The sequence below is a fragment of the Sceloporus occidentalis genome, unplaced genomic scaffold (genome assembly GCF_023333645.1).
Source record: "Sceloporus occidentalis isolate IW3139 unplaced genomic scaffold, rSceOcc1.0.p SCAF_2, whole genome shotgun sequence".
Lineage (NCBI taxonomy): Eukaryota > Metazoa > Chordata > Lepidosauria > Squamata > Phrynosomatidae > Sceloporus > Sceloporus occidentalis.
In genome coordinates, this window is record NW_028316982.1 from 240,633,092 (window position 1) to 240,659,360 (window position 26,269).

At 40.8% G+C, this 26,269-nt stretch overlaps 1 protein-coding gene across 4 annotated transcripts in view; it reads right to left on the reverse strand.

The window, feature by feature from the left end:
* Positions 1 to 23,791: 23,791 nt before the first annotated feature.
* NBEA (neurobeachin) overlaps positions 23,792 to 26,269 on the reverse strand; it is a 559,686-nt gene continuing 557,208 nt past the window's right edge. For all 4 annotated transcript variants that reach the window (XM_089512505.1, XM_089512504.1, XM_089512507.1 and 1 more), the window contains one exon: positions 23,792 to 25,558. In XM_089512505.1, the coding sequence (XP_089368631.1) occupies positions 25,468 to 25,558 (91 nt within the window). In that variant the 3' untranslated portion in view covers positions 23,792 to 25,467. The remainder of the gene's footprint in view (positions 25,559 to 26,269) is intronic.

Here is a 26,269-nt window from a genome sequence, read left to right on the forward strand (position 1 = left end):
TTTTTGGGACTGTGACAAAGACAAAGGAGATCAGCACACCAGCTTTTATTCCCTAGGCATGGAATGTAGCACACCAGCTTTTATTCCGTAGGTATGGGATGTAGCGCACCAGCTTTTATTCCCTAGGCATGGGATGTAGCGCACCAACTTTTATTCCCTAGGTGTGGGATGTAGCACACCAGCTTTTATTCCCTAGGTGTGGGATGTACTGCACCAGCTTTTATTCCCTAGGCGTGGGATGTAGCGCACCAGCTTTTATTCCCTAGGCATGGGATGTAAATGCACAGGGACAGATTCTATCATATAGCTCTATTCCTGGGCAGTACCTTTTAAAGAACGGGAAAATCTTACTCTCCAAAGTGAAAGTTTAGTGCATCTGGCCACAGTGATCCATGCCTTAGAACTGTCCATTTGGATTATTGCCGTACATTGTACCCGTAGCTGCCTTGAAAAGTGCTCACAAACTACAGTTAGTGCAAAATGTGGCAGGCAGATTTCTTGCTGGTTTGTGCTCTGCAGACAGTGCAACACTGGTCTTATAACATTTGCACTGTTTCTCGGTTTGCTTCCAGGTCCAGTTCAAGATGTTTGTTGTTTCCATTAAAGTGTCATGTTTTAAAGTGGGCAAGCACCCAAGAGTGTAAACAGTTCATAGAGGCTGACAGGGGATGGGTAGGTCGAAGTTAGTCCAGTGATACCAGTGCCTGTAGAAGCAGAAGTGTTATCCAGACAATGAAGCAAAGCATCATGAGTCCAAAACTGAGAAGGGTGTTGCCTGATGGATTCAAATTCAAGACAGAGGTCAGAGATACACAAAGCTGAAATACCAGGTTACCAGGAAGCCTTGGATCTATTGTCCACACCACCAGAATGCCCTTGGCTGAGCTAAATTTATAGCCAGCAGTGAATAAGCCCAACTAGCCTCATTAATTGGAGATAGTTTATTTAAGGTAGAGAAGAGTGTTACTGATGTTTCTGTTCCTTGTGATTGAGCAGTATGTATGCTGAGCCTCATCCCCTCCTCCAAATCTGCTGGTGCTGCCTGGAATGGACTAAGCAAAAATCCTACCCATCATTTGTGATGAAGAGAACTTGTTGTACATCACCTTCTCTAACACAGGAGCTTTTCTGTGGCATCCCCTTCCCTAAAATGGGCAGATTGGCCACATAATTTTGCTAGTTTTAGCTTTGAAAAATAAAGTCTTTGAGTGACTTAATGGATTAAGACACACATGAAGACACCTCTTTTGATCCTGAGGGTCACTTGCGGTCAAAGACTCATGGGGAAATGTTCATTTAATAAACAGCTACTTCCAAACAGCAGCTTTTTTGAAATCTGGGGCTCTAGTGAGGAGGAAGAACTGACTAAAACCCTCACTATTGATGAGCTATAGTAATAGGAGATTATCACACATACTTTATCCCGTCATTTTCCCAACAAGATACACATGCATTTAACTTCAAAGATGGGTCTTACCACATTTTCAAGTATTGCAGCCCGTATGCAACCTGGGCTTATCCTGTGGCTTTTCAAGGATGGTTGCCTACAAGCTCCTTATGAGTTGCATACAGGAGAATACAGTAAGACCCACCTTTGAAGTTATACACACGTGCATCCTGTCAGGAAAATGAAGGGATAAGGCGCATGCGATAATCTCCATTGTCTCTGCTCTAAGATGAAAGGGCAACATACAGTACTTTTAATGACCAAAGAGAAGGAGGGATGCTTGTAAAACAGTCTACTTCAAACTGTAATATAATAGGGCTTTTTGCTTCATACTCTGTATTAGGGTAATAAAAATATGCACATACCTACATAAGAAAATTAAACAAAAAATTACAAACACATAGCACATACATAGACAGATAAGGGAAAATATCTCCTGCTTTCTTCTCATTGATATTTCATGACATTTATTCTTCCTTGTAGTAAATCACAGTATATTATATACTTCTACTTATATTTTTAAAATAAAAAACAATTATTCTATGAAACCTACCAGTATTCCTCTCCTGCAGAAAATTTTAAAAAAGGCTCCCATTCTACAAATCTATCTGTTGACCTATCCCTTAATAAAATAGTTAATTTGTCAATTTCCACTTGTAATATAACTTCCAATTCTAATATAACTGGACTAGTTTTGACTTAGAGGAGGGGTTTCATTTATTGCTCCACTTCAGATAACTAAAATGCTGTGAACTAGCTCTGTTTCTATGTAAGTGAACACTTTGAATGAGTAGCAACACATCACATGGTAGCATGCAGATGAGATAAATTGCTATTTGGAAAATTGTCATTTATATTTATTATGTGCCCTGGGTGTGTTTTAGTGAAATTTATTACTTTGTAATTTGTTTAGGGTCAAGATATACTTCCTTGTGAATCCAAGTGTTAATTGCCATAATAAATTTGTTAGCCTTTAAGGTGCTGCAAAACCCTTTGTTAATGACATCCACTTACCACCTAGTAAGAAAGAAAGAAAACCTCTAAAGTAACGTTATGACACTTTCTATTGCACTGGCATTTAGTATTTTCTCCCACAGATTAGGTTTCTGCTGTTTCTGGTATTTATGTGATTGGGTATTTGTTGGAAGAATTTTGTTTTATGGAATCAACATATGTACCCCACATACAGAAAGGAACTTGTGGTAGCTGCCATAAGTCAACCAGTAACTTGAAGGCGCACGCACACACACACACACATTTGCCTTAAATAAAGATTCGGCATAATTACATAATCCCCATGTTTGAGAGACTGAAGGTGATTTGTGTTAGTGGGAGAACTGATATTTCTATAAGAGAAATTGAATTTTCCACAAGAATTCAGCATTTAAGAACAAGTAAAAGTATGTATTATAGAACGGGCAAGGAATTTTTGATATAATATGCAGACGAAACAGTGGGAATAGATGTAGTCAAGGGGTTGAAATTTACATTGTGTTATGATCTTAAAGAGAACTTTTGTTGGTATATGACACCTGAGAAATTGTATTGTTGGTATATGACACCTGAGAAACTGTCTAAAGTGTATAAGGAGATTTCAAAAAATTGGTTGGAAATATGGGCAATGTAAGGCAACATTTTACCATATGTGGGGGTACCAAAAAAAAGTTTGGGTGCAAATGCAGTCTCTGATTCAAAAATATTTGAAAGTTAATATTTAAATGAAACCAGAACTCTTGTTCTTGGGCACTATGAAAGATCAGTTGCAGAATAATTATGGACTTTTGCTTCAATATATGACCGCAGCTGCTAGATTGTTACACGCACAAAGGAGGAAAAACTCGGAAATACAAGTAAAGGAAGAATGGTTGCTAAAAATGAGGGACTTAGATGAAATGAACAAACTAGCATGTTTGATCAGTGAAAAATCAATAGTCACTTTCTTAAAGTATTGGAAAACTACTGTGGATTTTTTGCAGAAAAAGGAAAATGATCTGGATTTGATAATTCGTAGGATTTGAAGTTTGAGAGAAGTTTAAGGAGCATTGGTTTTAAGGGAGATGTTAAACTAGGCATAAGAGACACAGCACAATTTAATGGTTTGAGTGTTTAACTATGACTTTGGGACCAGTATTCGATTCCCAGCTTGGCCATGAAACCCACTGGGTGACCTTGGGTAAGGCACATGCTCTCAGCCTCAGGGGAAGGCAAACCTTCACTGAACTAATCTTGTCAGGAAAACCCCATGATAGGGTCACTTTAGAGTCACCATAAGGCAGGAACGACTTGAAGCCACAACAACAAATTAGGTATATGGGTTTATTACCATTTAGAAAAATGTTGGAAGCATATTTTATGTTGTTTATATGTTTTGTTTTGTCATTTTTCTTCTATTTCCAGGTAGCTTTAATGTATCTTTATCTACTTTATTTTTGTATAATCTTTAAATAAAATTACACTCATCCCTCCACATTTGCTGGGGTTAGGGGCATAGGACCCCTGTGAATGTGGAAAAACTGCAAATAACAAAAACACTATGTTTTTACCAGAGAGCACATCTCTCTAGGATTCTCTAGGTCCTCCAGTGCAATTCTGTGGTCAGCCTCTACCAGACACTGACCATAGAACTCTGCGCTGGAGGAGCTAAAAATGGCTAGTGGAGTGTTCTCTCTAGGAATCTCTAGGTCCTTCAGTGCGACTTTTGCTAACTGGCCATAGAGTTGCACTGGAGGACCTAGAGATTCCTGGAGAGAACATAATAATAGAATCAGTGAATAATCAAATTCGCAAAAGTCAAAGCTGCAAATGTGGAGGGACAAGTATAATTTTAAAATTAATTTAAAAATTCCATAATTTAAATGCACATACAGAGAGAGACACAAATAATGCTTGCACAGCTATTGTTCATTTAGGCCCTCTCCAGTTGGGCCTAAAGCGCACCCCCGTCACGTGCTAGGGGTTGGTCAAGGGCGCACCACCCATACTGGCCTCACTTCTAGCACACGACAGGGGCGTCAAAATGGCGGCACCCTATACACACAGATGCTGCCATTTTGACGCAATGGATGCTTAGCATCCGCACATCCCGACGTCATTGTGACACCACAAGTGCAGCATTAGCACACTGCGGCATCACAAATGCACCACAAGAAGAACCCACTTTTTAAGGGTTCTTTTTGCTGCGCGAGGGAGCTGCGCGGTTTGTCCACTGCGGCTCCCTCGTGTAGCAAAACAAGGCACAGATAGACCATCCTTTTGGGGCAGTCTGTATCCCACCTAAGTTTTTCTTTGGTTGCACCTGTTTTTGCTACTGGTCTGTTTACCTCTTCTATTAGTTTAAGGCAAATTTATTTTTGTGGGGCATAGTCTTTTTTCCCCCTGAAGGCTGTTTTCCACTAACCATTAGGCTTTCTACACAAACATGTCACACTCTGGACATAGACTTTGTTAACCTTTGCTCAGAAACCTGGGTGTGTGCCTTTATAAATGGCTGCCTTTTCCCCAGGGTCTCTCTTCTACATCGTCCTTCCTCCATGTTCTCCTTCTTGTAACATTATAGTGAAAATGTAAACGTAACCCATCCCCTTACACATTTATTCAGCTGCACCTATTTAGTCAATATAAATAGGGAAAAGAGTTTACCAACTTTCAAAAATAAATCCAGAGGAGAACATTGTATAAACATAGGTCAAATTTCATTTCTGCCTATTTGTAACGAATATATGTAAGTTGGGAAGGTGGATGGGGTGAATATGTAGAAACTTGCGAAGATCTTTTTTTTCCTAGTGAGGAGTTCAAGGGAGGAAAGGACACACAGTCCAGAATGCAGTTCTTCTTAACAGGGAAGCTTCCCTTTCCTTCCAAGGGCACAACAAAATTAACAAGCCCTGAAACAAAACTGAGAGTTTAAATTAATGACTTCTGGCAACCTGTCAAGTAGTATTAACTCTTATCATTCAACACAATGTCAGTTTGAAAAAATGTCAGATAGGACATTTGAATGTTAGAATCCTGATTAACTGGTTACATGAATTCCACCTTTATCTTTGAACATTACTTCTATAAACTTGCCTCGCTAGCTGTTAATCCTCTACTAATTCTACCTGGCATTAGTTTTATGTAGGAGAGAATCATAAGGAAAATCAAAGGATTAATGCCTCTTGGATACAGCAATTGAGATCTTATTTTTAACGATAATTTAAATCGCACAATGTTATTTATGGATAGCAACGTAAAGTACCATGGACCTGGATTCTTTCAATTCCATGCACATGTTCAAAAATAGTTTAGCACAGTTTAAAAAGTTGCCATTCTTTTCTGAAAGGGATCTGCGGCTGCGATACAATATAGTGAACCTTTTTCCTATCAGTCATCATTCTGGCAAAAGTTATCTGGGTCACTTTATCACCAGCAGTAAAGAATCTGGTGGCATTTAAAGACTATCATGGCATAAACACTGAAGGACTTGAGTCCATCAAATGCAAGACCTATAATCCTCAATTGGCAGGAATACATGCAGACGGATGCAAAGGGGAAGATGCTTATAAATTTCAAAACTAGAGTCAAATGTTAATGAAATGCAAAAGCCACTGTGGGTGTCAATTCAATTACAATTTAAATGTATTCAATATAAGCACAACCACATTAATAGCAGTAACACAATCACCTTAGCATTTAGGCCAAAAATTGTTTTTGTTTAAACACAAATGAGCAGAATTTAATTTCTTGATAGATTCTACTTCGAGAATCACACACTGGAGTTTTCCTTTGTAATTAAATTGCCCAGGGATGGGTAACTGAAGATCAATGAAATGTCCTTAGAGGTTAACCACTCTGAATCCAGTTTGGGAGAAAAATGGGACATAAATTTAAAAAATAAAATTGGAGGTTGAAATAGTCTACCGATTTCTGAACATTGCCATTTCTGAAGTCAGATATGTACAAATTCTTTGTTTAACACAGGAACTTTGTCCTAGATAGATTGGGGAACCATGGCTTGTGTTGCATGCAAAATTAAAACAAAATAAGAAAAATCATGTGCTAAATCCCTGGTATCTCCAGATAGACTGAGGGCAGGGGAACAATTCTTGCCTATAAACCTTGGATAACTGATTTCAATTAAAATTAAAAACACTAGGCTAAAGAGCCAGTCCTGAAGTAATCACTCAGGGACTCCTAGTAAGCTTAAAGGAAAAAAATATGCATTTTCTAAGGAAATACTTTCATGGATAATGTACAATGAAAGGATTCTTACACATACCTACAGCCTATCGCTGGCTTCTATTTTTACCTCTTAGGCTGTCAGAAGGAAGAAACAGAAAGTGATTGTAGGGCTTATCGAAACAATTTACCCCAGTCTTCACAATGCAGGGCCAAATCCCTGATTCAAGTGCAGGATGTCTTGTTGACATAAGGCCAGTTCCTCATCAAATCTGTCCTATCCCTCCCTTAAATCGGTTTTAAATAGCTTGCCATTCACTCTGGAGCACTCTGTAGCAATGTGACCTGGCACCACCAACACTGGCATTTGTCACTCCCTCTGAGGTCACGGCGAAGCATCCAGCCATGTTACTGACACTGGGTAACTCATTTCTGACCTAAGAGGGATCAAGTTCTTCCATGAGTGCTGGTGCCTGGTGTATAAACCATGTGTATAAACAGATATGTGTATAAACAGTAGCTAAGGAGTGTGGAGGTATGGAGGGGGGGATCTGGAGCAGCTTAGAGCCCAGAATACTCTGGGCGAAGCTAGTGTAGATGAGTCTTTAAAGAAGAAGAAAGAAAATCTAAGAGTAGCAATCAGCATGTAGATACAGAAAAGATAGGGAAAACATACTTCTCGGATTCTTTATTTGTCAGTGACAACCCTTGTGGCTGAGATCACTTATTATTTGAGTCAGCATCCTGGTCCAACAATATGAAGATAGTTTTTTGTGGGTTTTTGGTGCTATGTGGCCATGTTCTAGAAGAGTTTCTTCCTGACGTTTCGCCAGCATCTGTGGCTGGCATCTTCAGAGAATGCTTGCCTGGAAAGGAGTTGGGTATATATATTGTGTGACCTGGAAAGGCAGGAGTGATTTGCATGTGTATTGTTCTGTTGCTAATGGCAGGCCTCAGGGTGGGAGGGTATGCAAAAGAGGATTAATGTCTGCTTGATTAGTGCTCATTGCCTACTGGGAAACCCCTGACCCTGGGAGATTTCTCATTTGCATTTGTTGAGTCTTCATCTTGCTATTTTTCAGGACTGTTAGCCAAACCTTGTTTACTTTAAGGGTTTCCTCTTTCCTGTTGAAATTGTTCAGGTGTTTGTGGATTTCAATGGCTTCCCTGTGCATCCTGACATGTTAGTTATTGGCATGGTCCAGAATTTCAGTGTTTTCAAACAGTATTTTATGCCCAGGATGGTTTGTAACATGTTCTGCTGATGATGATTTTTCTGGCTGACCCAGTCTGCAGTTTCTCTTATGAAGATAAGCGAATAAACCATTGATGTTATGGCTTATAATAAGCATGCAGTGGCACCGTTAAGACGCCGACCCTGACGATTGCAAGATCAGCAGGTCAGCAGTTTGAGGCCCAAGTGCCACGGGACAGAGTGACCTCCTGTCACTAGTCCCAGCTTCTGCTAACCTAGCAGTTTGAAAGCATGTAAAAATCCAAGTAGATAAATAATAGCATTCTGTTCAGTCATGCTGGCCACATGACCACTGAGTCACCTTTGACAACGCTGGCTCTTTGGCTTAGTAACAGAGATGAACACTGCCACCTACAGTCAGTCACAACTAGACAACCTTATCAAAGCAAAACCTTTACCTTTACCTGGATGAAGTATTATAGTAGTGTAACCACCACCCACATGGAGCTGGCATTTGTACAACCTATGCTTGATGTGTCAAAAATAACCCCAACAACCAACTGATTGCCCTTTCTGAGCAAGGGCTGGTTTACACAATACCCGTCTTCTGAGTGTGAGCATCCCTAGTGTCAACACTAGTGCATTCACTATATAAATTTTAAAGTCGTTTTGTTTCAATTGTCTTCTCAGTTCTCCAGTTCAGAAAGGCAGAGGGGGAAGCTAAGTGGAGATGTGATCAAACAAATCATTATTGTTAACACATATTAGGAAACAACTTACTTTCATCTGCCACAGTTTTCACCCTGGAAAAATCTAAGACAGCTGGCACGGGGGTTCTAAAAACAGATAAGTCAGGAAAAAGCAATGGCTTCTACAGGAACATTGATGGCAGGGCAATATACACGGTTAGTTTTGCTGGGAAGGATACTTTATGAGCACCTCTGGTGACCAATATTGTGTTCATATAAATTTGAATTTGGGAACTGTATTTCATGGCTTTGTGAGTGAATGCCTGAGGTATGAGTATTTCTTAGATGGAAAACCAGTTTATTCTTCTTAAACTATACTAATAAAAGACTCTCATCCTGGCTTCTAGACTACCAAGTATTTACCAGCTGGATTCCTTAAATAAAATGTACATTTTGCTACTCTGACAACATTCAAAGCACTGATGTATTATCCTTTGTTGAGGGTGCAGTTCTACAGTGGATTAGATGCAGTGGATTTAACCGCATGAAGAGAGGGTAAATAGCCTCAAGAGTGCAACACAAGTGTGTGAGATTGATCAGAGTATCACTGTCATAATATTTCCATGAAATTATAATCTGTCAAGGCTAATGATATGACAGCCACTATTACACTGAAAATACAGACATTATTCTGATGTGTATATTATTGCCTCTTTGGAGGTAACAACCCCTTAATCTGTCTCCCTCTTGAATTTGATTATGCAGTTGGGGTAATTGTGTAATTGAAGTAAAGTAAACCAGAACCAAAACACTGACTCAGTTCTCACTTATTTTTTAATTTAAGGAATGATGACAATGATGTAGATGGTGGTGGTGATGTTACTGTCTTGTTGCTGCTCTAGCGGTATTTAGGGTATGTGTTATTGTCAGGAACTATTGGGAAAACATCCAGGAGAAAAAGAATGTAATAAAGGAAATAAAAGTGCGTTAGAAGGCACTTCTAGGGCTCTGCCATGTTAATGGAGTTAACAAAAAGAAAATCCCAGCTGGAATCCTGTTTGGGGATTACAAATGTGCAACCTGGAGTTATGCATTCGTAATTGTGTGAATACAATTATACGAATAATTTAGGGGCCTGTAGGGACTGTGAAAGTCCTCAAATCATCATATACCCTGAAGCAGCCATTGTGATCAATGTGGGTCCATTCCTCTGTCATCCAGGAAGCAGTTGGCTGATATTCTGACATACCCCTCATGTGAGTAACCTACAATTTGAGAGGGAATTGGGACAGGACCCCCACTTCTGCCTGTTGCAAAGGAGATCACCCACAAGGGACATTGGGGACATTGGTCAGTTGCTTTCCCAGCTTGGAAAGAGACCTCCATTGATTGCACTGGCTGCTTCCTGGCAAGTGGGGATTGGTGGGTTGGGCACAAAGTCAATGTGTAGCTCTGTAACTACAGCAGTTACACATTTGTAACTACACAATAGGATTCTGACCCACTTATAAATCCCTCTCAAAAAATACAAAAAACAGAAGTACCAAAAAAAAACCCCAGAAAGAAAATGGATTGCATGTGGAATAAAGATGTAATGTACTATGATATGCAATAAAGAACATTATTATTATTATTATTATTATTATTATTATTATTATTATTATTAACCTTGTCAGCGCAACAGCTGGGGTCCAACAACCACTGTCAGCAACTCAAACGAGTCCTGGGGTTAAATCAGACCCTTGGAGCAGAGCTGGCAATTTCCAGAAGCTGAAGCGTGGCTCCAAAGTCCAATTGGGATGACAGCAACTGGATGTCTTCCAGGAACTGCAGCAATGCAGGAACCTCCAGGGACACACAGCAAACCGATGCTGTAGCTTCTTCTGATAAACCACCAGAGAAGTAAAGTCCCCAAAGTGCTCTTTATTCACAGTGCTATAATACAAAACCAGATCTCTAAAACTCCAAAACATACCAATCCAACTCCTACTTCAAACCCACAAAACATCCCTTGCAACCCCTGGGTTTATATAGTCTCCAGACCATGTGGTCTCCCAAACCCAGTGTGTTCAGGTGTGTAACCATGTCATGTGTCTCCTGTGCAATCCAGACACATGTTTCATCATCCATGGCTATGTGCACTTAGGCACTGAAGTGTCCTTGAGCCAATGAGCTTCAGCTGTGCTGTTCAGCCTTGTCACTCTGCTGAATGCTCATGGCCAAACACACACACATCAAGCATTTCCCTGTGTGCTGTGTTTTTGACCCTTCAGATCCCTGACAATCCTTTATTTATAAAGCGCTATAAATTTACACAGCGCTGTACATACAATCTTTTTAACGGTTCCCTGCCCTCAGGCTTACAATCTAAAAAGACATGACACAAAAGGAGAAGGGAAAGGTGGTGGGGAAGGGGATGAGGTCCAGCACTTCCTCTTTACCTCCAAGGCCTGGACCAAGGCAGATGGACTGGATGGAGGGCTTGGCTTCATAATGGATGGTTAATCTTCTTCCAGGGAGGCCTGTTGGAGCTAGCCTGCCACTCTAGTAGGATAATACATATAAAGTACATAGCAATACAGGAAATGGTTTGATAAAACAGGCACCAAAAGAACATCAAATAGCAAGCGACAATTATGCAATGCCTGGGAAAGCTTCTCTGAACAGGATGGTCTTCATTTTGAAGCTGGTTAAGGAAGTGATGGCTCTTGCTTGCAGGGGAAGAAGGTTCCAGGAGTGAGGGGCAGCGAGTGAAAAGGGACAAATCCGGGATGGGCCAGAGGAAATCCTGGGCTGTGAAAACAGACCTTGACTACCAGAACGGAGGGCCCTGATGGGAGGGTGAGGAGAAAGAAGGTCTGATAAGTAAGGAGGGGCCAGCCCATGGAAGGCTTTAAACGTCGACAGCAGGAACTTATACTGAATACGGAAAGGGAGGGGGAGCCAGTGAAGGGATGCCAACACAGGAGAGATGTGTTCAGAGCGGTGGGCGGATGTGATAATGCGTGCAGCTGAATGCTGGACAGAAATTAAAGGATGGAGGTGAGAAAGAGAAAGCCCAGCCAGGAGGACGTTACAGTAATCAAGTCGTGAGACACTAGGGCATGGACCAGGATCTTGGCAGTAGAGGCAGAGCGATAAGGTCAGATTTTGGCAATATTGTACAAAAAGAATCTACAAGCCTTGGCTGTGGTCTGGATCTGAGGGATACACGACAGAGAAGAATCAAAGATAAAACCAAGACTGCGGGCTTGCTGGACTGGTTGAATAGAAATGTTGTCCACAGAGGCAGAAAAGGAGTGCTGAAGGGTGGACTTAGGAGGAAAGACAAGAAGCTCCGTCTTGGACATTTTGAGCTTCAAACACCGATGGCGCATCCACTGCAAGACAGCTGTGAGGCAAGATGAAACTTGCTGTTCAAGCCTTGGAGAAAGGTCAGGGGTGGAAAGATACAACTGGGTGTCATCGGCATACAGATGGTAGGAAAAACCAAAAGAGCGGATGAGTTTACCTAAGGACAGTGTGTAGAGAGAAAACAGAAGGGGACCCAGAACAGAACTCTGGGGAACTCGAACAGATAAGGGAACAGGAGAAGAAGTCTGACCGCCTGCAACCACTGCAAAAGATCTGCCAGACAAATAAGATCTAAATGAGTCGAGAACAGAGTCTGAGAACCCAAGGTCAGAAAGTATATCAACTAGAAGACAGTGATCAACGGTGTTAAAGGCTGCAGACAAATCGAGAAGGATGAGAACAGAGTAAAGGCCATTAGCCTTGGCCTGTAAAAGGTCATTCGAGATCTTAGTCAGAGCTGTCTCTGTAGAATGCCTTGGGTGGAAACCAGACTGAAAGGGATCGAGGATGGAGTTGGCTTCAAGAAACTCGAGACAGCAAGAATAAACAACCCGTTCCAAAACCTTAGAAAGAAAGGGAAGAAGAGAAATCGGACGATAGCTAGACAAAGAGGAGGGGTCAAGAGAAGGTAGTAGAAATATAAATACTGGTAGCAAAGTTACAAATGGTGGACTCCCAGTGTCTGTCTGTTTCGACAAACACAGTCTTCTTCAGAAATTACTCTAAATGCAAAGCTTGAACATGAGATAAGCCACATTGAACTCAGTGGTGCTTAGCCCTAAGCAGGTAAGTATAGGATTGCAGTCTTTACTAATGAGGGAAGTTACACTATACATTTTGAAAGGTGAAAAATTATGTATATATTCAGTGTAAGTGGGAAATATTTTTCTATTGTCATCTGTTATGTATATGATTATCTTTTATATCTTTGGTTTCTCTAGCTATCTACTTTCAAACCATTCCCTAAATATATTTCCTATGAACCTTTTTATTGTTTTTAATTTCCTGGATAGTCTGAAAACCCATGAAAGAGATACTTCAAATATTAGCCACACATAGCAGTGGGGAACACACAAGATGAGGGTTATTTTGTTTCTCTTTCCCCCAAGAACTTATTGAAAGATTATACTTTCAGCCCATTTATAATCATAACCAACCCTGCAATTAGCAAGCAAAATGCTTGCTTGTTTTTATGTACATCCCCATTAAATCTATGAATAGTGTTAATGATTCTGCTTTCCCACATTCGTAATGTTAAAGTTGGAAGAATATATCTAGTTTTAATTTAAATATTAAACAGAATGCTTTAATAAGTGAAGAGAATTTGAAAAGGGTCAACTAATTTATGGCGCTAATTGTTTTTATAAGAATTTAAAGGGGTATGCTTTAAAGCTGCAGCCACTGGCAACTGTTGCTAACACCCATCATTTTCACAGATGAAAACCAGGACACATGTGGTCATGCAACATCATTGTTTGGTCTATATGGTAAAAGCTAATAACAAGGTCCAGAGTCCATAAGGTGGGGCAAGATCCTGTCCCTCCACTACCCCTACTATTTAATTGAGTGTTTTCCTGCTTTTAACTCCAATTGCAGCAACTGAAACAAGCAGAGAACAAATGGGTAAAGTAAGAGAAACTGGGACATTTTAAAAGGAGCTGAAGAAGTGGGATGACACTGGATTAACCAGGACTGTTCCTGCCATACTAGGACAGTTGGATGATATGATTGCTTCTCTTGATCATAACATAAGATATGACCATTTGCATGGTGCAATATGGCATAGATAAAGGCTTGCTGTCTAGTAACATTAAGCATTTGCTTTGGCTTCCGTGGGTTGATCATCTGGCAGAGATAACTTGTTCTAATGTCACCAACAGGATTCCAGTGTAAATCCTTGAGGGTTTTTTTTTTAATTCCCACACTAATTCTTTATTTTGGAGGAGAACTATTGCTTCAGTTTAACTGAAAAGAGACATGGCTTGTAAGCTGTAATAAAATATAACTGTTTTTACCATCAACTGTAAAGACTCCATTACTGATATGGCTAATATATTAGAACATTTCTTTTTGCCTAAATAGTGTATAATACATTTTACATTGCCAGTATGTATGTTTCCTTGGAATATATGCTGTTTAGGATTAATAACCAGATTACATCATAAGTATCCCATGCACTGTTAGGGAGCACTACAGCAAGTACTGAGATTAGAATGAGCGTGATTAGAATTTTATGTAGTGGGTTCAATGTGCCAAGCACTAATTAGGGCTATGTCAGTGAGCATTCCTATTATTATTATTATTATTATTATTATTATTATTATTATTATTATTTTACAAGATTCATGTTTTGTTTACCTTATATGCAAACAGACTAAATTTCTAATACATTGAATTGGTGTATACAGGAAAGGAGAATGATTTTGAAAAGTCAGATGATTTCTTTAAACTGACTTTTACAATCATAGGATCATAGAATCATAGAGTTGGAAAAGACTGCAAGGGCCATCCAGTCCAACCCCCTGCCATGCAGGAAATCTAAACCAAACCATCCCTGACAGATGGCCATTCAGACTGTTTAAAGACCTCTAAGGAAGGAGACTCCACTACACTCCAAGGGATTGTGTTCCAGGGTTGAACAGCCCTTACTGTCAGGAAGTTCCTCCTAATGTTGAGGTGGAATCTCTTTTCCTGCAGTTTGCATCCATTGTTCCACGTTCTAGTCTCTGGAGTAGCAAAAACAAGCTTGCTCCCTCCTCAATATGACATCCCTTCAAATATTTAAACAGGGATATCATATCGCCTCTTAACCTTCAGGCTAAACATCCCCAGCTCCCTAGGTCGTTCTTCATAGGGCATGGCTTCCAGACCCTTCACCATTTTAATCACTCTCCTTTGGACACGCTCCAGTTTCTCCACATCCTTTTTAAACTGTGGTGCCCAGAACTGGACGCAATATTCCAGGTGGGGCCTGACCAGAGCAGAATAGAGTGTCACTATTACTTCTCTTGATCTAGACACTTTACCTGTATTGATGCAACGTAAAATTGCATTGGCCTTCTTAGCTGCCGCATCATGTTGTTGACTCACGTTCAATTTGTGGTCTACTTGGACTCCCAGATCCCTTTCACATGTAGTCTCGTTCAGCCAGGTGTCCCCCACCCTATATCTGTTCATTTCATTTTTCAGCCCTAAGTGCAGTACTTTACATTTCTCGGTGTTGAAATTCATTTTGTTAGCTTTGGCCCAGCTTTCTAACCTATTAAGGTCATTTTGAATTTTGATCCTGTCCTCTGGGGTATTAGCTACTCCTCCCAATTAATCTGACCTGAAAGAAAAATCCAATGTGCTGCAGGTTATTAAGACTCCATGTCCATAGGATGTTTGTGGGTGCAGAATCAAGTATATCCCACAATACTTCCCACCTCCAAAAAAAAAAAAAAAAAACCCAGATCCAGAAAGAACATGTTCATAAAAGATGCGTTAGTTTTAAGAAAATGTTGACTCTTGTTTGCAAAATGTATGACCAATATGAATGAAATGTGAATGTTGGGACAATATTCTCCCCCAGCCATTTTTTGTCTGTATAAAAGAAACTGTAAATGGCAGTAAATGGCTAAAGCTTGGGGACATTGGACAGCATCCTGTTAGTGACATATGGGCACATAGGTATGGTTTACATGTGCATATGTCTCTTTCTGGAAGCAATCCAGGAGACTCTTCTCCAGCCCTTTGTACTCTACCCAAAATCTCCTCCTCCCATTTCAGCTATCAAAGCCCAGGAGGGACCACTGCTTCAGCTCACTAATGGGGAAAGGAGGGAAGAGGAGGTGGAGGCAACTCAGATGATGAAGATATGGCTGGTCTGGTCTCTAATGGGAAGGAAAAGGAGATTGCATTCCGTCTGTGACCACACTCTTGTCTCTTCCTTCTTCCTAGACAAGACTAGTTGCTTCTTCGTTGTCTCATTGGCCTCCCCGCTCTGCCCTCCTGGCATGTAGCAGCACTGCACCCCTACCCAGCACTCAGTAGCTGTATGGACAGGTATAGAACAAAGACCTTAATGGGCAGACCATTAGTACTTCACCTGCATTAATACAAAATCATGAACATTGTTTATAATTCTTAAAATACTGTAAAATGCCTACCTTGAAGATCTAGTTCTGTATGAATTATGATACAAAACATGAGTCTCTGATAAAAGACTAAAATGTGCAACCTGCCTGGATGAGGGTGAAATTACATTTTCATTTACTGCTTTTCAGCGAATGAGAACATAAGAATATAAGCCCAACCCTATGGATTTAGGGAAGGGGTGGGGAACCCTAGATGCTGTTGGGTTTCACCAGGTTCCCTGCTTGGCCACAGAAACCTGCTGGATGATTTTGGATGAGTCAAACACTCTAAGCCACAGAAAATCCCATGGTTTTCTGGGTGACCTTAAGGTCACCATAAATTAGAAATGACTTGAAGGCTCGCAACAGCAACAACCTGCTCAGCCAAGAATGATAAGAATTGTAGTCAAATGCTAGATGCTAACATGGTTCCCACCTGTAGCTAAGAACAGTGGTCTAATTAGTCTTTTAAGAGGCCAGCCAGTTCTTAAGGGCAGTTTAGGAAGTGGGCATGATGGCAATACTGTTTCCTCACTGTTTCCCCTGCAATTGATATTTGGAGAGGAATGATTCTTCTGACTAAGGAGGCTTCATTTACATATTGTGATCATATAGCCATTGATAAGCCTATTCCTTCTGAAGCCTAGCTCAGCTGGCCAAATTTTGATGTCAGAAGCTCTCTGGTTTAATGGGATAAACTCCTCTCTCATCCTTACATTTTATTAAATTAAAAGTGACTTGGACTTTCAGAGCAATTTCCTACTTACCTTGAAAGGCACACAATTGCCAGGACACTTCTGCAAGAGCAGTGGACCTCCACAGGATCCTAGAGGAATGCTCCCTCCCTTGTCATCACCTGCACCCCCAATTTTGTGAGACGGATGGGTTTATGTTATGAAGGGTTGCCCTTAAACAGCAAATAGCCCTCCAAGAGTCGGGGGCAGACCTACTGGCCTTTCTACCAAGTTTTCAGTCATTTTTGCCCCTCCCTACAATTTTCGAGCCTGTTTTCCAAAGTCGGAAGGTATCAGACTTCCTGCACTTCCTGTTTTGAAGAAAGTTTTAAAACAAGTGAAAGGAAGGCTTTTAGAGGCATGGAAGCAAAACACGCCAAGATGTCATGAAAGAGCAACAGCAGTCTCTTCTCTCAAGGGCAGTTTGAAATTACTCATTAGGTAACTGATGCCCAGTATTGTGAAGCAGCTGGTAAGAAAAGGAAAGGACTTTTGTTTTCCTAAGACAACTAATCATACACGTATTACCTCCAGTCCCAGTATGGCTCTACATAGCTTAGCAGGTCCACATGTGGATCTATGCTAGGCTGAACTGTATACCACCACTACCGCTCTGGCTCACTGGACAGTCTATGAAACTGCCCATATGGTCATTTTGTGCTTCATGGTAAGCAGACAGACTCGAGTAGCATCTGGCTATGGGCCTGTACAGACAAGCCAAAATAAAGCTGCTTCGGGTCCCTTTGGAGGAATGCTATTTAAATGACACACGCATTGTAAGAGGCCAGAAGCTGCGCCAAAGCTGCACTCCAGTCCTTAGGACTGGAGCGTGGCTTTGGCAAGGTTTTGGGTCTCTTACAATGCATGTGTCATTTAAATAGCATTCCTCCAAAGGGACCCGAAGCAGCTTTATTTTGGCTTGTTTGTACAGGCCCATACATCATTGAAATAGCATTCCTCTGAAGATGCCAGCCACAGATGCTGGTGAAATGTCAGAAAGAAAATCTTCTAGAACATGGCCACATAGCCCGGAAAACCCACAAAAAACTATGGATGCCAGCCATGAAAGCCTTCGACAATACATATGTGTGTTTATCTCCCCAACAGGATTTCAACCATTGATCGGTAAAGTTGGCAGGTCAGGAGCTGTCCTAACCCTGAGGTCACAGGAATGGTCCCTAGTAATATTTGAGAGAGGAAGGAGGGAGAAGGGATATGGACCAGGTGGATCCAATGGAGAGTCTACAGCATCCACCGAAAACACTATACGGCACAATCCGTAATGCACATGGGCACACATAATTTTCAAGGCACTGCTCTCATCCCAAGACTTCTCCTCTTTGTCCTAAGGGACTGGAGAAGAGTAGCCAGGCTCTGAGATCTGATAACTGTATTTGCCATCTAATAAATACCCTGTAAAAGGTTATTTGTGTATTTCATAATTCCACCAATGAAACCAGTATTGTTATTTCATCCACATAGTATAGTATGTAACAAAATGTAGAACAGGAGCAATGTGGATGTATGTGTGATATGTATGTGTGATCTGAAACAGAAAATTCCTTTTCACTCTATTGGCCTTTTCACCATATACAAAGATGATATCCTGTTGCATTTTTAAGTGCCAGGAGACCAATCTATTCCTAGTTGGATCCCACCAATAAAAACTAGAATTCTAGTGTAATATCATAGTAGGAACAGCAAATTTGTTGCTGTGTGCCTTCAAGTTGTTTTTGACTTATGGTGACCCTAAGATGAACGTATCACAGGGTTTTATTGCAAGATTTGGTCAGAGGTTTTTTTTTTGCCATGGTCTTACTCTGAGGCTGAGGTGACTTGCCCAAAGTCACCTAGTGGGTTTCCATGGTCAAGTGGGGATTCATACCCTGATCTCTAGAGTTGTAGTCCAATGCTCAAACCACTGACTGCATCACATAGTTCTCCAATAGGAAACCTGCCCATTCAAAAAGTATCTGAGGTCATGTCTGTTGTCCAGTGAGAAGTGTAGAGGTGACTTTGAGTAACTGATTAGCCAGAGGGACATTACAGTTTTCGTGCACCAGGGTCATTTATATGGCCAATTGATGTTGGTGCCCTAAAATAGAAGATTTGTTCATCCGTGTATCACATGGCACATATTTTTGTATTCCCTGATTGTCTAGTATCAGTATGAATACTACTTTGCCCAACCTGCAGATTCATTTTACACAATTTCCTGTGAAACAGGATGATATCCTCCAATGCAGTGGAAATGAATGTTTGTGTTCAAGAAATTGATGCTTTTGGCTAAGCTGCTGTTCCACTTCCCAGACAAGAATAGGAAGGGTCTAATGGTTTATCCACAGTATATCTTCTTGATTTCATTAATAACCACAGCACTGGTTTCCACATCTGTACTTGGAATGAACACACATATACACATACAGAGAGATGCAGGATGGAATGAGTGTATTTATTTTTATGCCCTAGTTTTCTTGCAAGAGGAGCAATGTCTCTTGAAGCTATCAAAAATCCCCTTTATCTCAGTGAGTCTGTTACAGATGCTATTATCCCTGCAGCATAAGGGCTTGCTTCAAACATTATGCTTTCCTGTCAGCAGGGCTGATATAGTATATTATAACAAGCTTCCTCTGTAACAACTGTTCACAGGCAGTGTTTGTAGCTTTACATGTGCAGCCTGCAAGATTCCTTGCCAGCATTATGCTGCTGCTTCTGCAATAGCTGTTGTTGTAAACTGGGTCTAATTAGGTTTTTTCTCCTACAGTCTCTCTCGCTTTTCTCCTCCACACACACACAAATACACATACGCAGCTTTATGCTACAGTCGTAGCTTGAGGAAGACAGGCATGGCAGAGCAGGAGGGGTGGGTGGCGATAGAAGGAAATAAGTGATCTGAATTTCAAAATAATAAAATTGATAAACAGGAAAAAAGATATTTACATTAAAGATAAAAATGAAACGTCTCAGTGCCTTCCCCTTAAATTGGTTGAAGAAGACAGTGAGGATGCCACTTTCTGGAATGAGTTTTCGTTTTGTTTCTGACTCTTCAGACATACAACAAAATCTGTAGACATAGTATGATCTCTCGTTGGTATGTCAACAAAGACAAGCTGTACTCTGTGTGGTTTCTGTGCTATTACAGGAATATTAACAATTGAAAGAATCATTTTTTCCAATTTGGAAGTGTCTCCAAATACTTCCTAAATTAGTGCAGTGGTTCAAAATTGTAAATAGGTCCACCCATTATTGTCCAGTCTGATTGTCAAATAGTTCTGCAGGAACTCACACAGGGTCCCATCATCAGAATTCCCAGTTCTTCTGGAGATGCAAGGGACTGGAACAAGCATGTACTGTATTTTGCAGGCAGTGTGTGACTTTAAATTAGCATGATCTTTCTCTCAATATAGGTGCCTGCCTACTGGGAATGAAGACAAATATTAGATTAAATGGATACAAATATATCAGCCTGGAGAAAGCTCAAAGGATACCTCCTCATTCTGTCAGTCTAGCAGTCAAATGGGAACTGGGATGTTCAAGCATTTGTCAGCCTGTAAAATAGAGAGGGAGGTGGCTGTTCCCCAGGCTGAGAACAGATAGCAGTGATATCAGATTTTCTTCACCTGCATACAAGAAGGTGTGTTGTGATTCCCTAGATACCAGTCTACTCCCTAGAGATCATGAAGCTGCCCAAGACCTAGGGTTGTCCCCATTCTATCAGCCCTCTCCAGCAGGTCTAAATGGATAGAATGAAGGCGCCCTGGTGGTGCAGTGGTTAAATGCTGCTATTGCAACCACAACATTGTAAGTTCAAATCTAGAGGAGGGCTCCAAGGTCCACTCAGCCTTCCATCCTTCCATAGTTCGGTAAAATGAGTACCCAGTTTGTTGGGGGCAATTGGCTTACACATTGTAAACTGCTCAGGGAGTGCTAGTTCACTGATAAGCAGTATAGAAATGTACTTGCTATTGCTATTTCTATTCCTATTGAATGGCCAAAGATAAAGATCTTGGCAAACATCAGAAGCCTGGCCAAACCTGCCAGAATGAATAGAAGAATTAGCATCAAACTAATTACAAGTGACCAAGTTCTTTTTAAAAAATGACCATAGCACACTCACTCCTCTCCCCAGAACAGGACATGAATTAATTGGTTAACTGCTTTTCTAGTCTTAGAGGCTGTACAGACCGGCATGTGTGCCTGACCGCATGGCAAGTGGCATTGCAGCGCTCCTTTGGCACTTTCTATGGAGGATATCCAGATGTTTGACAGAAACCGATTTTGTGCTTTCAGCATGGCACCTATGTAAAAGCCACCTTGGGTCCTGGCTTGGGGAAAAGGCAGCATATAAATAAATTAAGTAACAGAATAAGACACAATCCAGTTGCTATTATCGTCTCTTTCTTGAGACTCTTTTTTCATGGGGGGGGGGGGGCATTCCCATACTTGGGATTTACTTCCAGCTGACAAAAAAGAGGTTCATGTATTCACCCTTCCAGAGCTCCTTATTATTGGAGAAATGTATATAGTCATCCAGTGGAAAAGGAAAACTGGAAGATATGCTCCAAATGATAGTAATTACATTTCATGTTGAACACTCCTGGGAAGACCAGCATAGGAATTGAGGTTTCCCAATGACAATGGAGAGGAAGGTGGGCTGCCCAAGCTCTGCCTTGATTGAGTGAGTATTGTGGTACATGAAGCAGAGATGTTTAACAAAATGCCTAATGCTTGAGCAATCCCATATGCTGTGAAACTGCAACAATCTTAATGTTCATTGGATTGAATTATTAAACTAGAGCCTGCTGTAGTGAAATGGAAGTCACATGTCTACTTTATATATCTTAGATTCTGGAAGATAAAAGATTGCAAAATGCTAGTCTCAAATAATTGCTTATTAGTCTTGATTGGCTCATTAGGAACTCTGTTTGAAAGATAGGTTGTTCCGTGTTGACTTGTTTCACGATGCTCCCTAGGTTGAAATAATTGGACCTTCTTGTGCTGAAGATTTATTTATTTATATCCCACCTCTCTGTGCCTCACAACATTAAAACAATGCAGATCCGTATCCCCAAATCCCCCCCATACAATTAAACAATTCGTAATTTAAAACATATGTTAAAATTACAAACAAAATTAACAAATAGATCAAAGCAGTGGCTGTGGCGAGAGTCAGGGGTATAGGCAGTTGATATTTTGGTTGCCAGCTGTCTATTCAGGAAAGGCCTGCCAGAAAAGATCCATCTTAACAGCTTTTTAAAAGCTGTCTAAAGTGGTAATGTGACAGATCTCTTCTGGCAGGCCATTCCATAATCTGGGAGCATTTACCAAAAAGGTCCTCTGAGCAATTGCCGACAATTTAGTTTTCACAGGTTGCAATTAGATCCTCCCAGAGGACCTAAGTGTGCGGGGTGGATTGTATGGAAGGAGGCTGTCCCAAAGGTAGGTTGGACCCAAGCCATTTAGGGCTTTAAAAGTGATAACCACCAACACCTTGTACTAATGGGCAGCCAGTGAAGTGATCTTAAAATTGGTGTTATGTGGTCTTCTGGTTTTACCTGAGACCAATCTAGGAAGGAAGTCTTAAAAGGATTTTCTCTCTTCTTTCACAATGTTTCTATGTGATAAGAGGGGAAATGGGAGAAATTAAAAAAAAGCAAGAGTGAAGTTGAAGTAAGTAAGTAAATACCCAGCCAGGCAGAACAAAAGAGTTATATTTACAGCAAACAAAGAGGAACCGAGGGGATACTAGCCTGGCAGGCTGAAGTATGTCCAGTGTGGGAAGGGGATTGGGTTTCCCACCAATGCTATTCAGCTCTAGAACTTTCCAGACAGGGTCTCTGCACAGGTGCAAAAACTCATTTTGTGAGACAAAGAGATCATGACAAGATGCATGGAATGCCTCATTTTCAACAAGGAAAGGGGGGAAATGTTTTCATGGGTGCCCGGCTCCTTTTACACTTAGGTTTTTTGGGAGGGAGGGCAGTATGCTAGCTGGTGACACCCTAATTCATGTACTGGGTAAAATGAAAGCCCAAATGCCACCCCGATGTTGCTAAATTCAAATTACCCTCAATGGAGGACTACTAGGACACTCAGGCAGGAGCTGTTTGAGCCCAGGTAGTACCTTGTGGTTGAATGATCTCCACTATAGCCCAGAGAAAACAAACAGTAGATCAAAGCCAGTCATTGGGTTAATGTCTAAGAGTTGTGTGGGTGACATAGCCCAGCTGCTCTGATAGGGGGCCTGAAGATCCACTGGATCAGTAAGCTTTCTGCTGTTGAGCCAATGGAGCTGGAGCAGCCCAAGGAAAATGCTTGTGTTAAAAGATTAGAGATTTCTCTGTTCTCTGTCAGAGCAAGATCACATACCCTGTTGGCACAACGGTGGGCCATTTAAAACAGCTTGAGGGCAGAGACAGTCACCTTACTTTTCTAAGCAATGATTAGGCTTGACCATCACATTTAGGATTTTATAGCCCCTTTACCTGACTAACTACAATTGGGACTCCCTTCACCAGGGGTAGGCAACCTGCGGCCCGCGGGCCGGATGCGGCCCGGCAAGGCCTTGGGACCGGCCCCTGCCTGGTCCTGTCGCCGATTGCCGCTGGGGACTTTGGCCTCTCACACAAGGGCACGGGGCTTTTGGCCTATCAGGAGGAGGCGGACAAGCGGCGGGCGGGGGGGCAAGCAGTGGGCAAGGGGAAGCAAGAGGGGGCAAGGGGGCAGTTGTCTATAGAAGCCTCCAAAACATGCATTTATATTAAAAAAATTTTAAAAATCAGCAATTTTTTTTGCGTGTACTCCATTTTTTATAAAAAGTGTCCTCCATCTGAAATTTTTGTCCTACATTTGTCTTGGTTTGTTTATTTATTTATTTTTTTTTTAAATTTATTTAATTATTTATTTTTTGGCTTCGGCCCCCCAGTTGCCTGAGGGACAGCAACCCGGCCCCCGGCTCAAAAAGCTTGCCTACCCCTGCCCTTCACAGTGTTTATCTCTAAGAAACTCTTACCTTCCAGACAATAGAAGCTGGGACAGAACACCATAGGATTAACTGTTCAAAAAATGAGAAACAATCCATAAATTCTTTGCATATTTTATTTTTCATTTTGATTTCCAACTCACACACATCTGGCATATTTTACATCTTTGCAATAAAACATGGTTACAATAGCTTAAGGAATTTATATATCCAAAATATTTCACCATGATCTTGAGATGAAATGAACTTATCTTCCAGATGTTCAATATTCTCCCAATTCTAAGCTACAAACTCAAGATATTGCTTACAGACTGATGATGAATAACTTAATCATTACATTGATTCCCCATGATTTCAGAATCTTTATAAATACAAACAACAATGAAGAAGGTATTTTAGTGCTAAAACTTACTAATACAAGGTGGATACCAAATAAGAATCACATCAATAAATAATGATATGTTCCTGGTGCAAAGTGCCAGTACAAAGAATCCATTATCTTGATTTTTCTTTTTTAAATGACTGCAATTGAGTGTAAAGTCTGAGAAAATTACATTCCTGTTACATGCCTCATAGCCCTACCGACACAATATGTACATCTATGACAATACAGTCACCAAATATACAAAGAAGAAACATGAAGTGTATATACCCCTGGGTATGTTACTTGATCTGTAGAATGTGCAGCAAATTATCCTGATAGTCACCGTTACAGTATTGTCAAACATGAAGTGCCTTCAACAGAGAATGTGGCTGAACATGTGATTTTCAGAAGAAAGTAAAAGAACAAACCCAATGAAGCTAGGCTGATTTTAACCAAGCTTTATTTCTAAGGAACTGAAGAGAAAAATCTTAATTGCTCTTTCTCTCCAATGTACAGTATGCCAAATGTGATGAATCTAGAAGTCTAGCACTCTCGCTTTGGGGGAAGTCATTAAGCACTGTAGCATGGCACCTCTTCTGTGCTCCCGCCTGTCTTATCGCAGTATTAAATTATTAAGGGAAGATTTTTCTTTTCTTTTTATAATGCATAAATATGGCAAACAATGGCTTCATATCCAAATGCTTCATGTCATGAGCAAAACTCCACTTAGAAGGGGTGGCTTGAGATGGAAAAGTGCAAACCATGTTGCAGTGGCAATGACAAAATTGTGGCTTGCACCCCATTTCAACTCTTGAATACAAGCTGGGCCCCAGTTCAATCTGTGAATGTGGCTGTTTCATCAAGACATCAGGTTTAAAGTACATGCAAGTTGTAACTCCACAATAAAATTAAGAAACTTTTTTTGTTCTTTATACAAGGTTTTACTTTTACAAAAGTATCCCTTTAAAGTTAAGATGTGCATCTGATGTACAAAGTATCAAACGTAGTTTTTTTTCTCCTTTTAATTATTTTTCAGCTTGAAAAGAGGCTGGAAATGGGAAATGTATGCTAGGTTCATGGCCCAAACAATATAACAACCAGACACAAGGGTCCTCAGACTATTCAAAAGTCTCTTGTGACATGTTCTACTACCTTTTCTCAGTAAACAAAGGTATATGAAATAATTACCAAAACATCTCCTAAGTCATTTTAATTTACATGATATAAGCCTGCTTCTGCAGCAGCTGGTGTTCAGTTGTGAAAAAACACACAAAATAAAATGGTTGCTGACTACAATGTACAGCTATTGCTGGGTGTAATGGAATGTACAACGGAGGTCAATGTAGATTTATTTTTCCACCAGAGATTATGCCTTCCCAGTAGCACTTGTGCTCTCAGTTTCACCTTTGTTTTCGGTTCTTCACTCTGGTTCAATATCTATTCTGATGCTCATAATGCCACCGATTAAAATCTATATTAAAAGCTACAATGCTACCAGAAGCCATGCCAGTAATTAGAGTCCTAGAAGAGAAACAAAGACAAAGATTTGTTCATGTGAGAGGTTTTTTTAAGCAACAACAACAACAACAACCATTTATTCTCATATAAATCAAATTCCCAGGCTACCAAACTCTCCTTGTGCCAATTCCAAAAACAGCAGATATTTGAAAACACCGGGATATGGAGGAGATAATCTGCTTAAATATCTGACAGAGTCATGAGGATGTAGATGCATTCCCTCGTAGATGAGAATGATTGAAATTATGGACTTCCACAGGGCAATGGCTGCCTACATTTCTCAACCAGTGTACTGCTCGGTGGGTGAAAGCTGAAATCACACAATCAATGAAATATGGTGAATGCTAGTCACCATAAAATAATTACATTTTTTTGTATCCTGACAGTCTTCCAAGGAGTTAAGTGGACAGGGATGAGCAAACACTGGTCTGAGGTCCTGATTCAGTGTTGCACCCTTCCCAGTAGCAGTTTCACATACCCCTTGCCATGGAAAGGGTAGGGGTGTGTGGATCCACATCTATCCGGAATTGCTGTATCAAGGCACGGGGCTGTCCTTAAGGGCTGGTTCTGCCTTCAAGTGGGGACCAGGTAACCATGGGTGTATATCCATATGCACTGAACCAAGCACATAAGGAGCCACGGCGGTGATGATGGAACAACCTAGGATGTATAGGTTTGAGCTGTAACTCCATCCATTGTTGGCGTACAGATTTG